The sequence below is a fragment of the Astatotilapia calliptera genome, chromosome 22 (assembly GCF_900246225.1).
Source record: "Astatotilapia calliptera chromosome 22, fAstCal1.2, whole genome shotgun sequence".
NCBI lineage: Eukaryota > Metazoa > Chordata > Actinopteri > Cichliformes > Cichlidae > Astatotilapia > Astatotilapia calliptera.
This window is the reverse complement of record NC_039322.1, coordinates 4,670,923-4,687,886: the sequence shown is the minus strand read 5'-3', so window position 1 is coordinate 4,687,886 and position 16,964 is coordinate 4,670,923. Positions and strand designations below refer to the sequence as shown.

Genomic DNA, 16,964 nt, shown 5'->3' with positions numbered 1-16,964 from the left:
CTGTCTCAGGTTGAAATAGCAGATTGTCGCTTTGTTGGCTACACTGCCCCCCGGTGTTTAAATATGGTATAATAACAAATGATGTACTAATATTCTCATTTAAACTCAATAGTAGTAGCAGCCGTATCACAAGAAGGAGTAGTAGTACTATTTGTTGCTGATATACAACCACTTTAGTTACATTAATGGGAACTGCGTGTGACGATATCAACGGGTTGACAATGTCAGCAGTTTTTCCTCGTGATAACTGCGGATTAAATATCAATAATATTAACTAAATTAGGAGGAGATGTTTCAGCAGTGCATTTATGAGCTATTTCTAACTTCCTCCTACGTGTAAATAATTGTAATTTAGGAGATGATAAAATTAAAGACGAAAGTAAAACTAAAAACGCAGCATCAGAGTACCGTTATACAGGAAGAAAGGACAATAACAGCTGTTGCAGCACAGACGTGCTTTACAGAAATAAAAAGGGATAATTTTACCTGAAGATGAAACGTGACAGGAGAGGAGAAAAAAACACAGGCTGTTCATCCTGTTTGTATAAATAAGATGGGTCCTAAAATAGGCCGCTGATAAGAAATGTGAAGAGAGAAACTGGGGGTGTGAAAGCGTCTCTGACCAATAACGTCACATTTAGATGCTGGCAGAACACACCGGCCGACCAGTCATAACCTATCGTGCTGAGTGCGAAAGTGAAGCACTGCATAATAAGCTGGGGGGGGGGGGGGGGGGGGGGGGGGTTTCTGGGTATTTTTTTCTTTTCCTTTTTCTTTTAGGATTCAGCAGTTGAGCTTTTCTGCCAATTTTACCACATCTGCCTTTTATTTCAAAAACTCGTTAAAATAGGTCAGCATATGTCAGGGATGTGTCTTACTGTAAGTAACTTTTAGGACCTAAATGACAAAAGCATTGTCCTCCTGATTAAAAATGTAGATTTTTTTGAAATTTATTTTCAATTAATTACTTTTTAAAAAAAATGCGATTTATAATGCAGTAATGACTGCTTCATCAAACGATTATTATCATTGGATTTAAAGCAACTTATTTTTATGTTCCGCTTTTAAATAAAAGTTATCTGACAATTAATAAAATATAAATGTGTATAATCTTATTATTATTGTTGTTGTTGTTGTTGTTGTTGTTGTTTATTTATGTCGTGACAGACTCCCTCTCTATCATAAAAAAGTCTCCTTCCTTTACATAAATAAACAAACCTTCAGCTAATCGAGTCACGATGTTTATATCCTCCTTGTCTCCGGGTTGGTGCTGTCGGTATCACATATCTCGCGATAATTTGGTTATCTCCTTTAAATTAGAAGAAATGGTACTCTTTTTATGTTGAGTTAAACGTTTTAATATGCCACTATAATGCTTTAAAAAGGCAATAAAATATAATTGAATCTAAGTAGTGAGTAAAAAGGTGTCTCAAAAGCACCACGAAAGGCGGAGGTAGACTTTGAATGGAACGCGTTCCCGCGAGGTTTCGTTTAGTTTAGTTGAGTAAATGCCACGTCTTATTCTCAGCCACCAGCATCATCAACGTAGGCAGAAATATTGGTAGTTCTGAACCCAGGACAGACGGTTATCAAGTGGCCGACACTCGGTGATATCTGGCACGATCTGGTAAGATTTTAATCTTTATTTTTTTCTGTTATCATGTTGCATTCAGACATGTTGCTTCTGCTGCAGCAACATGCTAGCAAGTTTAGTAACTAGCTAGCTAGCCAGCTAGCAGACTTTCCTAACAGCTAATTGAAACCTGCGGTCAGTGGTCCTCTTTGAGCGGCTTTTGCTGTTTACTTTGAGATTAAAGTTGATGCTCTCCACAGGGATTATCCACGTTCACCCACCAAACAGTGAGCAAATAAACAATCACAAGAGAAGACAAAGCTAGCTCAGTCAAAGTCCGATTACCTTCACTTCATTATATCGTCACAGCTAAAATGATACGGCTGCAAGCACACATCAGCAGATGCTGGTGCACATACATACACATGCAGCGATGTATTACAGTATTATATCAAAGCAAACCAGCTAAAAGCACAAAAAAACAAGCTACAAAGTTTGCTTTTTAATTTGAAGAGCTTCAGTCTGGAGTCACAGCAGTGGACAGTTGCAACGGCTTCATGCAAACTCTGATGAATTAAGGATAATTCGCTGTTATATTGATCAGTTCACTGATCAATCGCCACATTTGGTGCGGATCCCATTTCTTACTGGAAATGCGTCCTAAGACGCACGGAATGACATACGTAGTCATATATTAATAGGTTAGGCTTATTAAGGCTTATTTTTTGACGTCTCAGATCTTGGAGAATAGCTCGAATCCTGCATTTAAAGAAAGTGCTCGTTTCTGCAGTAACTTGTCTGTACATGCGTAGTTTCTAATTTCCTCTTGAAATACCTTGGATGTCACACAAACTGTTTGGGCCAAAGATTGATTCTGACTCATATTCTGTTCTTCTTGTGATTTTTAAACTCACCATGAACAGAACGTGATCCTAAAATATGGCTAGATGTTTACTGATTAAATAAAGATAACATCGAGGAGGACTATGCTCAATAACTTGTTGCACTGTCTGTACATGCGTAGACAGTGCAACAAAGAGTGACTGGGGATTTGTGCTTCAACAGGAAACCTACGTCATAACCACAAACCCCTCTGAACCCTATGCTATAACCTACAACCAAACATGCACCTAACTACACATCGGCTCTACGCAGCGCACAACTGTTTTAACTGTCCTGTTGAGTACAGTCAATTCAATAAGAGAATAACAATCATTATCTCACTATAAGGAATAGGACTAATCATAGCATCAATATAAAGACTCACAAATGTCAGCAAATTCCTGGGGAGAGACTGGTGAAACAAAAGGGAATGTATAAAGAAGTGAAAAAAGCTTAACACAAATATGTTTGCAAGAAATGATCAAAACAAAGGGTGGGCACCCAGGAGGGAAAGAAGTCCCAACATTGTATCTGGTTCTAACAAACCACCATATATAAGACATCAGGACATGACCACAAAGAAATTAACACATAATGCACCAGGCACAAGCATAAATGCCAGTAGAGTTCAGCAACTTACACAGGTTACGTCGTAGGCTCTACAAAGACGGCCTGAGACTAACTGAGAAGCTTTGAGTGTAGATGTAAACATGCCCTCTGAGTTACAGCCATAACTGTATATAAATGAGGAACATAACCATTATTGCATCACCCATTGGTCTTGGATTCTTCTTGTTAAAGGAGCAGGAAGTTACTATATTTGGAGTAGAAGGTGGTAGTTATCAGCTGATGCTAGCTTGGTTACCAAGCTGCATTTTAAACTGCTTAATATAGATGAGACTAGTAAAGTATTACAATTTCATTGACAATTGTTCAATAAGGCAATAACAACACAAACAGAGTCATGAGGTCCAGTTCAGTGACTCAAAGTGTGGTCCACCCGACCCTGATCAGCTGCATTTCCCTGTCTGTCAGCAGCCTTAATCTTAAGCCTGAAGAAAATTAAACTGCAGTGTTACAAACAGATTAACCCTCTGTTGTTAAGGATGTGGAAACTGTCCACAGAAGGGAATTTCATAGTTAATTTTGCATCAAACCTTTAAAGATTTCCTTAATGTCATTTGGTTGGACAGTTTAAACTTAGAGTCTGTTTCTTCACCCTCACTTTGGCTTCAGTTTTGATGCTGCTGGGTTTTTATTTATTAGATGTCTTCTTCTCCTTTCTCTACATCCCAGGGTTTTAATATGGGCTGTGTACGTCTGCTGGCATTGACATTGGCAACATCTGCAGTACTGTTGTTAGCATCCCATTTAGCCACTGCTCACAGCCATTCCCATGGTGACCATGGACATACCCACGGCCACCATCACCACCACCACGGCCACTCACACGGCGAGGATGACCACCATGGGCACTCCCATGGCTCTCAGGTGAAGATGTTCCATGGAGCAAGCAAGTGGAGCGCTGAGGCCAACCTGCAGGAAGAGGAGCACGATCACGGCCACGATCACGGAAACGGCCACGGCCACTCTCATGATCACGGCCACGATCACGGACATGGGCACACTCACGATCATGGCCACGATCACGGACATGGGCACACTCACGATCACGGCCACGATCACGGACATGGGCACACTCACGATCACGGACATGATCATGCTCATCATGAGAATGTTGTTCGAGTACACAAGGAGGGAGGTGGACACGAGCACTCACACGGAGGGGAGAGGACGAAGAGGGAGGCGGGCAAAGAGAAGAGGAACATGGTGGAGCTCTGGACACAGGTGAGTGACTGCTTGTTTAGGTTCAGCAGTTGGGTTTGAAGACAAATTAATCATAGTGGCATAAACCTGTTTTTCCTGCTGATGATTTGAGTACGTTGATACAATGTTCACATCTCAGTAAAACTCTATAAAGCATGAAGACGAGAAACGTCTGTCTCCAGTAAACCACAGCTTCAAATGTCAGATTCAAAATTTTCTGTGAATAATAAAAATAAATGCGTCATAGCCACAGCCTAAGGAAAAGTATATTATTATACTCGTATAAGTCCTTTCGTTAAATACACTTTATTTTTAGTAAAAAAACAGTTTAGAAAAGAATATGAAAATACACAGATTATTTAGATAATTAACAAATGTTCATTTTACCATTTATCATCGCCAGTAATCACATGTATTTAATCAGATTACATTTTGTGTGTGAAGAAGAAACATCAACCTTTTACTGCACTGTAAATTCAGTCATCACAATATGTTTACAAATCAAACAAAATATGTCACTGATTATTTTCTCTGATTATCTCCTTGATGCTTGAAAAGAAAAACGTTTGCCATTTTACACAAAACTGTGCAACTGTTCCTAGACTGCAGGTAGGTCTGTCAGAGCGCTCTACACCTTTATTGGCATTACTTCAGATGTGTTGCATGAACAGACAAGAATGTGATAATAAAAAGCAAACTGCACTCTTTCCACAAATGGCAATCCACCGCTCCCAGCACAACATCAAATCTCTTCAGAACATCACGCTAACCTTTGTTATACACTTTTATGATACAATCACAAAGCTGGTAGTGAGATACACAGTATGATGCTCAAGCCAAGTGTCAATCCCAACCAAGCAGCAAAGGCTTCATAAATGAAATTGCTTTTTAAAGCCTTAGTTTGTAGTGAGAGGTCTGTTATTGCAAGCTGTTGATCATGGTTTACATTCTTTTGAAATTATTGTTGTGCAGCAAAGCAGCAGGATTCTTGAGACAAAATCAGACTCGTTATGATCTCATAACAAATTGAATTGTGGAGTTTTGCACAACTGGGTGATATCTGTATGCAACTTATTGTGTGCCTTTATCTGTATCTTCTCTAAAGAGTTTCCCTGGCTCTCGTTTGTTTCTTATTTTGAGGAACTTGAATGCGCTGTCTGTTCCCTGAATGACTCACAGCCTTGCAGTGGTGCATTGTTACTACTGAAGAACAAAGTTGGAGTTATAGTCGGCATCCAAATGGCTCCTTGGTGCTTTATCTGTCTGAGTCAGAAGCTCTTTAGTTTTGTTTTCCAGTCATCAGATCTGTGCTGACAGATCCGAAAACCTCAGAATATTATATTTTATATTATATTTGTATCCTTTCCTTTTTTTTTTCCTCTCCTACTTTATATATTTTCCTTCATGTTTCTTCTTTAGTGAGTTAAGGATTATCTTTCACATGAATACAAAGCATTTGAAATTTAAACTCCCTCCTTCATCTTTGTCTGCAGGCTGTCGGAGCCACCCTGCTCATTAGTGCAGCTCCCTTCCTCATCCTGTTTCTGATCCCAGTTCAGTCCAACAGCGACCAGCACCAGAATCTGCTCAAAGTGCTGCTGAGCTTCGCATCTGGTGGATTGCTGGGTGACGCCTTCCTCCACCTCATACCACATGCTCTGGGTGAGTACGAGTTCCATTCTCATTTCCTTTTTCTTTTCTTTTTTTTTTTTACTGTAAGTTTATGTAAGTGAAGATTTTAAGTATTTATAAAGTGTTTCAAATATGCTCACGTTAATTACAAAGATCGTATGACAGAGACAATAGTTTTTAATTGATTACAGTGATATTCAGTCCAGTGATTTTGCACGTCGGGCACTGAAAAAGTAAACACATATATACAGCGAGAGATGTTGCAACAGTTAGAAAATATGACACTTTGTGGAAAAAAGTAAGGTTGTAGTCGGGCAAAGTCTTTGCGTCTGGTTTTGACTTCTTCTCTTCCTGTATCAGCACTTACGTGGTGTTATTGTCAAAGTGGCGACACCTGTCGTTCAGGAGAATACTGCAGCGGCTAAATAGAAGTGACTGCGTGATGATGTTGCGGCGGCGTGCTACGCGACCCATGCGGAGGGTATACTGGTGCCTTTACAGCTTTGGCACTCCTGTCAAAGCCATAATTGCCTGTGATGGTAAAATGAGCAGCTCGGTGTCTCTGTTGGTTTTAACTTTTAGATTTGTTAAACAGCTGAGAGAGAAAAACAGAGCAGCACGATCCTCACTTTGTCTTTCTGACGTCTCCTCGTGTCATATTTGTTTTGCACAGAGCCCCACTCACATCACGGAGATGGGGATCATGGACACTCGCATGCAACTGAAGAGTCGCATGACCACGGCCACTCTCACGGTATGCATTAATGGGATTTCCTTTTTTTAATGTTGCCTGTGTGTTGTCTGGTTATTTGCCGGTGATTTTAAAAGAAAACGTTTCTAAAGCCAAGCAGAGCTCATGAAGCAGTGCTCCCTATTCCCTACCTGTATAGGAGCGGCCCACGGTCATATGATGTCTGTGGGTCTTTGGGTTCTCGGTGGGATCATCGCTTTCCTAGTGGTGGAAAAATTTGTGCGTCTGCTGAAGGGAGGACATGGCCACGGACACTCCCATGGACACTCTCACGGTACGCTGGAGAAAACTCTTCTTTTGATCACGCTCCTTTAAATTGCCCTGAAAGATCAGTTGTGTACAAAACCAGATTCCTGCATATAGTAAATGTTATTTTGTTGCTGTTTTCAGTTCAGAAGTTTTTTGTAAAACTGCATGTTCACTAGATTTCCCAGCTATATTCTCTGTAGGTGTTTTGAACTTTGTTCTGTGTGGCTTTTTCAGTTGCTACCAAAGAGAAGGACAGTGATGGAGAGGAGGAAAAAGAAAAGAAGAAGAAGGAGAAGAAAGAAAGCAAAGATCAGAAACCATCAAAGAAAGAGGAGAAAAAGAGTACAGGTGAAGCACTGAAGTGTAGTTTCTGTGCTGAAGCAACTGATTTCAAACAGAATTTGAACCTGCACACACCCACACTTCTTTGAGTTTCTTAAAAATGCTGCTGCAGGACGTTCACTGATAGAGCTTGGTCACTGTGTGTGGCTTATTTTTACGAGTCATAACTACACAATAGTGGTAGTAAAAATGACATTTTCTACTGTTTATTCCCATTGCTGCCATCTTGGATTGTAAAGTTGGGTTGTGGTATGGCTGCTCTGACTTTTTAAGGGGGAAAATCCCCTTTGGCGAACTCTGAATTTCCAAATTCCCACTTCAGATGGAACTGGGATAGAATTAACGTGGCGCAGAGGTTGGATTCTTGATTGTCTGGAATCTGCAAAAATGTGCAGTTGAGGATAAAACAGAAAATGTTCACATGTGAGATGGTGAACAGACTGGTACCAGGCAGTCTCCCATTCAAGTACCAACCAGGCCCGACCCTGCTTAGCTTCAGAGATCAGCTGTGTGTAACACAAAACAGAACCAAGCTGCAAACATGTTTTCTTGGTCTTTCAAAATCTGTTTGGAATCAAGTTTTTAATGTGCGTGTCAGAGGAAAGAATGTTCACATTTTTCTTGGGTTGTTCTTATTTATGTTTTTTTTGTGGGAATCTTGAAACATAAAAAGCTCATTGTTTGCATCAATCCATGAGCCACTAAACACTTTACATATTCTTCGGGTCTTTACTGTTCCTTCCACTAATGCAGATATCAAGGTGTCTGGTTACCTAAACCTGGCAGCTGACTTCACACATAATTTCACTGATGGTTTGGCAATTGGAGCTTCATTCCTGGTTGGTCCAGCTGTGGGCACCGTCACCACCATCACCATCCTGCTTCATGAGGTCCCACATGAGATCGGAGACTTTGCCATCCTCGTCCAGTCTGGCTGCACCAAGAGGAAGGTAACCACCAAATATGAAAAAGCTGCAAAAAGTCTCAAAGTCGTTGACACAGTGTACACACACACTTGTCAGTATACTTAACAAATTATAAACAAGCAGCAAACAACAACTACATACAAGGAGGAATTAATAAGAACTATTCAAACAAAGACAGCCTGTCTACATGCAGTTTTCTAATTAAACTGTAAAGCGTGTTCACCAGGAAATGGTTATCCACCCACATACTGACACATCTTGTCTCGTGGTCAGTTTAGTCTCTAAATGACAACCCAAACAGCATCCACAGTCATTAAATATGTAAAGCCACTGCTCCACCTTCCCCATAAAACACAGTGGAAAACCTGCTGTGGTCTGACTGGCAACTGTGCTTTTGAACCATGAAACTCTTGAATTTTGGTATTAGAGGCCAAAAAGTCCTTGGATTTCTGTGTACAGTTCTCAGCGTGCTTTTAACTGAGTGAAACTGTAAAACTCCATAGTGGTGCTGAAAATAGAGAGACTAGACGAATCCTTCAATTGTCACACAAGGGTAAATTTGGTTGTATCAGCAGTTTAAAAAAAACCAAAAAAAAAAAAACCCAAACCACATACACAAACAGAACAAGACACGGAACAGAAACACACAATTTTGACATATTTACATCATGGACAGTAGTTACCAAAGCAGAGTACTGTACAGGTATTAAAATTAGAGTACAGATAAGGACAAAAAGTAGTAAACAAACCAAACAAATATTTTTGGTACAAATTCACCCTGACTGTGTGATGCTGCTGTGCTCTTTGCTGATATGTACAGGGAAGCTGCTTTGGTCCACACATGCAAAACAAGCTTCCTCTTGCACCTTTCTTTCACAATAAAAGCCTTTGATATATGCACAGTATGACAGCTGTACTCTTGGAATATATGCAACATATTTAAAGCTAATTGTAAGATTTGAATAAACTCCTATCTCTGGTTTTAGCTTTAAAATAGAAAAATTATTTTTTCAATAGTAATTAAATATATATATATATATATTTTATTTTTAGTGCAGATTACCTAGTATGTGGTGCAAAAATAGACATTTATATACTGGATTAAAATGGGGACCAAAATATTCTGGTTCTCTTTAAAAGATTTTTAAAAATATATATAAAACTATTGAAAATTAATGAAGCATTGTCTTCTCCCTCCTTGCCTGCAGGCCATGTGTCTACAGCTGCTGACCGCTCTGGGAGCTCTGGCTGGGACAGCTTGCTCGCTGTTGGCTGAAGGTGTGGGTGCCGCTGCCACCGCCTGGATCCTGCCCTTCACGGCTGGCGGGTTCGTTTACATCGCCACAGTGACGGTGCTCCCAGAGCTGCTGGCGGGCCGCTCCAGTTTCGGCCAGTCTCTAATGGAAATTCTTGCCCTGCTGTTCGGAGTTGGCATGATGGTGCTGATTGCGGAGTACGAGTGAGGCGCTGCAGAGCGCACAGACTTCTTACAGCACAGGGGATGGAGAGACAGAGAGAAGAGGTCAAACGGTTAAAAAAGCCTTTTCACGTAGAGATCATGTGGATTATTTTTGTCAAAGCTGTGTTTCCTTGTTTGTTTCTTTTTTTTTTTTAAATTGAGTTGTATTTTGGCACAAACGCCACTACTTGATGGAAAGTGGAAATGTTTTTGTTGTGTAGTGTCTGTTTTTCTTAGCAGTTCATGCGCACATCCCTGATTTGTATAACTACTTTGTGGTTTTTGAGAGGAGTAGTGTTAACTTCTTGATTGTTAACACTGCTCCACTAAAGAAACTGACAGCTGGAAGAAATAACATGAGTGGAAGGATTTTTGGGAAAGGGAAGAACGTGGATGTGGACTCTTTCTGTACAACGGCTCAGTATCAACTTAACATCTTCACTACATCGACCATCCGGCCGCCATCTAACTACATGCTGAGCTGACAAGTAACTTCCCTCTAAGTCAGAAACATTTTCCATCTGAATCCATATCAGTTTAAGATGTAACAGGTCTTCTGTTCATTTCAAGCTTTGGTGAGTGAAAGAGTGGAGACAGTGCTGGTGTGGCTCCCACTGAAGTGACTCAGTGCTCTGTTCTACTTGATTAATATCTGTTTAGTTTGAATGTACCCAATCTCAATATTTTTACATTCCACACAATAAAAGTGAATGTGGCTTTTACGCATGTGCTACAAATGGCAACATAATTACTCTGAAATTATTAAACTCTCACCTGGTTGTTTGTTAAAGTAGAAGCAGTTTTCACATTCCTAACCAAACTATTTTTTTCAGCTGATGACAAAGAATAAATAAAACACTTGCAGCTGTTCTGAAATCCTCAATAAAGGGTAATTATTTTCAAAGTGTTGATGATTTTTCTGTATGTTCTGTAATTGACTGTAACAAGATTATAATGAAATGGTTTTAAGTTGTTAGAAGTGATGTTACCAAACACAGAAATGTTTTTTGTGACTCTCCAAAAGTTGATTCTGTTCATCTGGACGTAGCGTTTTCAGTGGGAGAAAACGTTCAGATGAACACAACCAACTTGTGGAGATGTACTTACCTGGATGATTGAGCATGTGTCAAGATGTTTTTTGTGGCTATTTTCAGAAAAGACCACAAGAGGGAGTAAGAGATGTCTCGCGCAGCATTTGTTGTGCTTTACAGATCTCACGTCCTCAAATCATGTTAAAAGCACCTTAAAGGACATTTGCTAGACTTGTGAAGCAACACACTTGTGTGTTTGTGGGTTTATTTTTTTTATTTCACAAGAGTTGTAGATAGTGGCAGAACAATCTGACCTAGATGACTGAGAACCTCCAAGGTTTCACAATGGTTTCAACCAAAACCTCTGCTGAGAATGACCCACGCCTTTTTCCACACCTTGGTGTATGTGGTGAGGTGCACGGCCAATAGGCCATTTGGCTTTATAAGAAAATGATCCTGGATGAGGGTTCAGTCACTTTCTTTCCAAGCTCCTTAGACCATAATCTCCAGATTTAACCATGTTTAGGCAAAATGGCTAATCGCAATTATTTATTTAGTTATTTTAGAATTCACTATAGACTCAGAAGGCAAGTTGTTTGGCAAAATAAACATTTTTTTATATGGCTGCTCTGCGATTTGCCACTAGATTTGATCAACTCTGTTGTTTAGCCAAACCATACCAATCAAACAGGTCACTCCCACCTGACCTACTTAGCTGATCTAATCTGGTCTTTCCTGCTCCACGACCTTCAAACAACGTTTCGTAAAATGCAGTTTTAAAACGAGGAAAAGCTAGAAACAAAAACAAACAGCCTGTTGATGCACGCAAACCTACGAAATCTGTGAAAAAATTATTGATCTTTATACAACTGGTAGCTTTAAACAACAATAAGGTCACAATGTGACATGACATTTAGCTCTGTGCTGATTAATTCAGTCATCCTACTCTACACAGGCTGTCTTTTGGTGTGAGGGCTCTGCTACAAAGCAAGGTGTTGATCTTAAAGTCAATAATTTTCTGTGTTACAAAAATTATTTTATTTCTGCCTGGATAAATCACGATGGTAACTTATGCTGAACACATAACTTGGTCAGAATAAGGTTATGTTCTGAGTTTTGGCTCATCTAGAAGTTTTTTTTCATTTATGGCATATAATAAGTGTGATATAAATTTGGATTATCTGCTGGGGCTATATGTTTTATTTGTGCACCTTGTTAAGATGTAAGTTACTAACATAAAGAATGAAGCCCAGCTGCAATTTTACAGCAATGCAAACTGTGCCTGCATTGCTAGAATTTGTATGTATTAATTTCGTGATGCAGAAAATGTCTATTTAATTTTTATATATTTTATGTAATCTGGTGCCAAGTCTCTTTTACAATGCTGGTATTGCAACCTAGTAGAACACAGAAGACACAGAGGATACCTATTCAATCAGTAAAATTAAAATCACTTCGCTCTGAAGTGATTTCGAGCCTAATAAAGTGATTCCTTTGTTAGTCTGTAGGACAGCAATTTAATGTATAAATAATTCCAGTTTCAGAATTCTAATCTGTTGGCATCACACTGTAAATAAACAGAGACGCAGAGTGTGTTGAATTTTATGTTCTTATAGATTTTTATGTGTAAGATGTTTATGACCATATCATTGAATAATATCTCAGATTGGTGTGGGAGGCACTCACAGGGATCCGTTTGTGCATGTGCCTTGGTGTCACGTGACATGTGAGCCCGAAGCAGATAGCCGGGCTAAACAGTCGAAACTGATAACCACTATCGAAATCCATTATCTCCAATTGCAGTTTTAGATTAGGAATACATTCACTGATGCCCTCAGACGTCGGTGCGTTGGTGGTTCTTTGTGTCCGGGGATGGGCGTCCAGGTACACGCCGGCTCACTCCTTGGTGGCCGCTTGTCGGAGCCTGGAGCCTGGGGCTCGCTCGGGCCACTTCGGGGGTGGGGTGCCCTCGGCCTCTCGGCCTGGGGCTCGGTCACTCAGGCACAGCTGGCTGCCGGCGGAGCTCACGGGCACGTCACTGCAACCCCCCCTGGCTTCTGCTCCGTGGCTGCTGAGTGACCCCTCATCTGGGACTCTCCTCAGCTCTTTCTGGGACAGTGGCGCGGCTGCCCCTCTGTTGGTCTTCCTTGGTCTCTTGTGTTCTGGGGGCCTCTGGATGTCTGGAGTTTTAATCTCCTCCATACCTGCTTCATGTCCTGGTGGACGGGGCTGTGGCCCCCCCACACCCTCTAGCAGATCATTACATGAAGGAACCTTTTAAAAACAAGCGCGTCCATGCTCACAGGTGTACACACGGGTGCTCACACCCACAAACTACACCCTTTTTGGCTCCTACCTCAAAGCACACTGTGCGCTGTCGATCTTACGTGCTGCACAATAATGTTTAACATTTAGTATTTACTCTTATAGTCCCATATATCATCGTGATGTTGTTTATTATGTTGCTCTCGTTTTCTTCTGCTTGTTTTCTTTTTTCATTCTCAACAGGTGAAATTAAAAAAGGAAAACAAAACAAAACACAATAAGATGTAATATTTAGTATCTACTGTTAGCTAGTTTATTGTGATGGTGTTGTTTTTATTATGTTGCTCTTTGTTGTTTATTTTCTCTTCTGGTTTTTTATCTCCATACAGTTGATCCAGGTGTTTTGTTTGTTTTTCTTTTTTTTTCTTCTCCCCTCTATTTTTCTTTCTCTCCCTCTCTTTCTTTCATTCTTTCTCCCTGTCCTCTCCCCCAGTCATGTCTGTCCCGTCTTTAAAAAAATGAAAATACAATAAATACATAATTATAATAAAGGTCAATCAAATGGACCAATATGGCAAGGCCATGATGATCCACTTGGTAAAGTAAATCCACTTGTCATCTTTCTTGGCTTTCAGACAACAATTCTGATGGCTAAAGATCCAAACGGGACAGGCAAAAAAAAAAAAGGAATACATTCACTGACTGTTCACTGACTGATTTATCAAAGGAGTGGCATAAATGTGTTTCTCTTGAAAATATCTAACCTACATTCTGCAGATGTTATTTACACTAATCATCATACAAGCAAAAGACTGACAATACCATTAACGTACCCATAAAACTTTATTTCCTTTCATTTACTGTTGTAATTGGATGTTGACCTTAATCAGTTGTTACTTCGTCGCCTACTGGTTGTAAAAAAAAAACAAAAAAAAAAACGCTATACAGCTGTGCAGCTCACCTGCTACTCTTTTTTTTTTTTTTGCCAAGAAAGATCCCAAGTGCCTTTACTTTACCAATTGGATCATCATCATCGTGCTTAACGGGTCCAGGAGCTCTCAATGCAGGGCATGGGACAGGAATCAAATTGTGACACCTCATTCTTGCTGTAGTCTACAAAGAATTGTATAGACCCATCTTTCTTCACTATGAGAAGTATGGGGCTATACCACACACTAGCTATGTCCCAATTCCTAGGCCACATCCTTCAAAGGCCGCATTTGGAGGCCAATAATGTCACAGCCAGGCCATGAAGGCTGTCCCAATTCAAAGGCTGCTCCAAATGGGGCCGACAAATACGTCCTTCATTTCCCTCGATTTATTTAAAATATTATTGTTAGTCTTTTTTCAGGGTTTTATTTGTTCCTGAGTAAATTGGTTTGGCTGAGATTAAAGTTTACACAGCTGAATAAATGTCAAGCTGATTGAACAGAAGTGTGAGATGGTGGAGAATTTACTCCAATGTCCTCTTATATTTTAGTGAGCAAGGAGTAGACGGCTGAGTTTATTAAACTCTACTGAGACAGCTGGGGATGCAAATCTGAAGGCTAGATCGTCCCATTTCACAACCTCGCACTTCCGGCCTTCGGAGGACCCGGCCCCCATAGACCGCGAAAGCCTGGTCCTTCAAAGGATGCGGCCTAGGAATTGGGACATAGCTAATGTGTGACTCTTCTATTACTCCCAGCTTTACAACTTCAGCCAATTTTCTTTGAACCATTTGCCTTTTATGTTTAGGGAACCTGTAGGGCCGTAAACACAAGTTCAAGCATGGGCATGTCTCACAATCTCAATGAGATTGAAGCTGAGCCACAAACCACACCCTGGCAAAGTTTTTTTTGCTTGTTTTTAAAATCAGACAAATATACTGCCATTAAAAAATTTTTGCCTGGCTGTTTTCAGCAGGCTGGATTGAAAAGCTCCAGAGTTTATCGAGCGACCTGACATTTCAAGAGGGCTCACTCGACCAGATGTGCATGTGTTATTGATTAATTCATTTGCCTTGCTTAAATGACCTCTGTTTAGAATTTATCATTACTCCCATACTCCCCAAAATGATGATGGTCTTATGTATAGTATGATATTTATGTGTTTGGGTAATAATTACTGTTCATTAACATGCAGAAATGCTTACTTTGCCCCACAAAAATGTCTTTAATTCGTGGCACTTTACAAGCTATAGATATGTTCCATTAATGAACATATTATTTTCCTTTAAAGCTTTTGTTTCTATTTATTTAGCTTTAAACACCTTAAAAATATATCTAACTTTTCCAGGAGGAAAATAAATTCTGGGAGTAACTTCAAAAGAAGTATCTTGAACCTCTGCCTGATGACAAAGAAAAACAGAAAAAGATGGCCAATGAGCTGCGAGAGCTGAGAAACAAAGTAAGTGTTGGAAGATGTGTTATCAAGAATGGGCACCATTTATGTCCTATGATTCCAGGTTGAAAGCGCTGTTACTTGGAGATGATATCCAAATTGATCCAATTGCCTTCATGTTTATTTTGGGATTTGCAGTTTCAGTTGTGATCCAGTTCCTTGCGATGCTATACCACAGGTGACCTCTTACATCAAATCGCAGTGTTTTGATACTCACCAAGAGAATCTAACATTCTTATTTTGTGTTCATTGTGTTCAGGATTCACACTCTCATACATTATGTAGCCATTGTGGACACAGAATCCAAAGCGATAAAGAAACTTGAAAAACAGAAGTCTTACCTGCAAGGCAAAAGGGTATTTGCAACTATATTACATAGACAGATTATTTGTATTCTTTTAACTGTACAGAAATAATTTTTTGTGCTAATCTTTGTTCAATTGCCTTCCAGCATAGCTCCAGCTCTAATGCAGACTCAAGCTACAGCTCCATGGAGGACTTTGAGATTGAGGACAGCGATGTTGAGTCAGAGGTCACCAGAAAGCAGATGTAGTATAGATGTAGCTGACATTGTTGTGTTTGTTGGGGAGAAAACAAACATACAGTACAGCACTTCAGATTGACACTGCTAGCGATCAAAGATTTATGGAAGTTTGACATGCTGAATGCATTCTGTACTGTACATGAGATTGATTGACAGTGGTCTACAGACGATCAGGACGCAGAACACAATGCGCTGTAAAAAAAAGAAAGAAAGAAAAATTGCACACAAAAAAATCCATGAAACAGCGAGGCCGTGAAAAGAGAACTGCGTTATAGCGAGGGACCACTGTATATCATGTTTAGGTGGATACTAGCGAGCTAACTCTTGACTACGACAGTGGTAATACTCCAACAATCCATCAAGCAGTGCGGCTTCGCAGTTTACCAGAGTCGTATTAAAACGTTTTTTGACAGAGTTTTGATTTTCGAGCACCGTGTACAACACAAAATCGGTTCGAGGTCAGTAAGCACAACCAGACTTCAATCATAAGGCACACTGTCAATTTGAGAAAATTAAAGGATTTTAGGTGCGCCTTATAGTCCGAAAAATATGGTACCAACTTGGATCGACTGAGCTCCGTTCGCCACAGTTTCCAGGGTTTTTCCAAGTTATTAAAATCACAATGGATTATTACAATCAGAACAGATTATTACATTTAGAAAGTCATTTCCTTTTTACTATAATGGCAAATATATGTTGCAGTGTTGATCAATGTTTAACAAAATATTTAAATATCTAGAATTTTCATAAATTGTCTTTATTTTGTGTGCATAAAAAATGTATGTATTGGGAACTATACAACAGTTGATGAAAAACTTAGAAAAAAAGATACATCATGCTAAATGTTAACATGTTATAAAACTTTACTTTGACCTTACTCGACAAAGTTTTGTGAAACCTGTGGAACACCTGGACAGAGATAGGAAGGGATGTACCTCCTTATATGTCCTCCACTGGAGATAAATCTCTGCAAAAAGATTAGCAGTATCATCTTGTCAGATGTATACATAGACTCCCTTTTGTAAGACAATGATAGTTGAGATATTTGTTTAAAAGTCCTGTGAGGTTAAATATAATACAATACATTACAATTTATATAGC

At 39.8% G+C, this 16,964-nt stretch overlaps 1 protein-coding gene across 1 annotated transcript; it reads left to right on the top strand.

Annotated features, from left to right (window-relative positions):
* Positions 1-1,295: 1,295 nt before the first annotated feature.
* slc39a7 (solute carrier family 39 member 7) lies at positions 1,296-12,272 on the top strand. Its single transcript, XM_026157115.1, has 8 exons — positions 1,296-1,627; positions 3,752-4,303; positions 5,776-5,944; positions 6,588-6,668; positions 6,805-6,939; positions 7,149-7,262; positions 8,010-8,206; positions 9,391-12,272. The coding sequence occupies exons 2-8, from the start codon at positions 3,761-3,763 to the stop codon at positions 9,643-9,645; spliced, it is 1,494 nt and encodes a 497-aa protein (XP_026012900.1). The 5' UTR covers positions 1,296-1,627; positions 3,752-3,760; the 3' UTR covers positions 9,646-12,272.
* Positions 12,273-16,964: the final 4,692 nt, after the last annotated feature.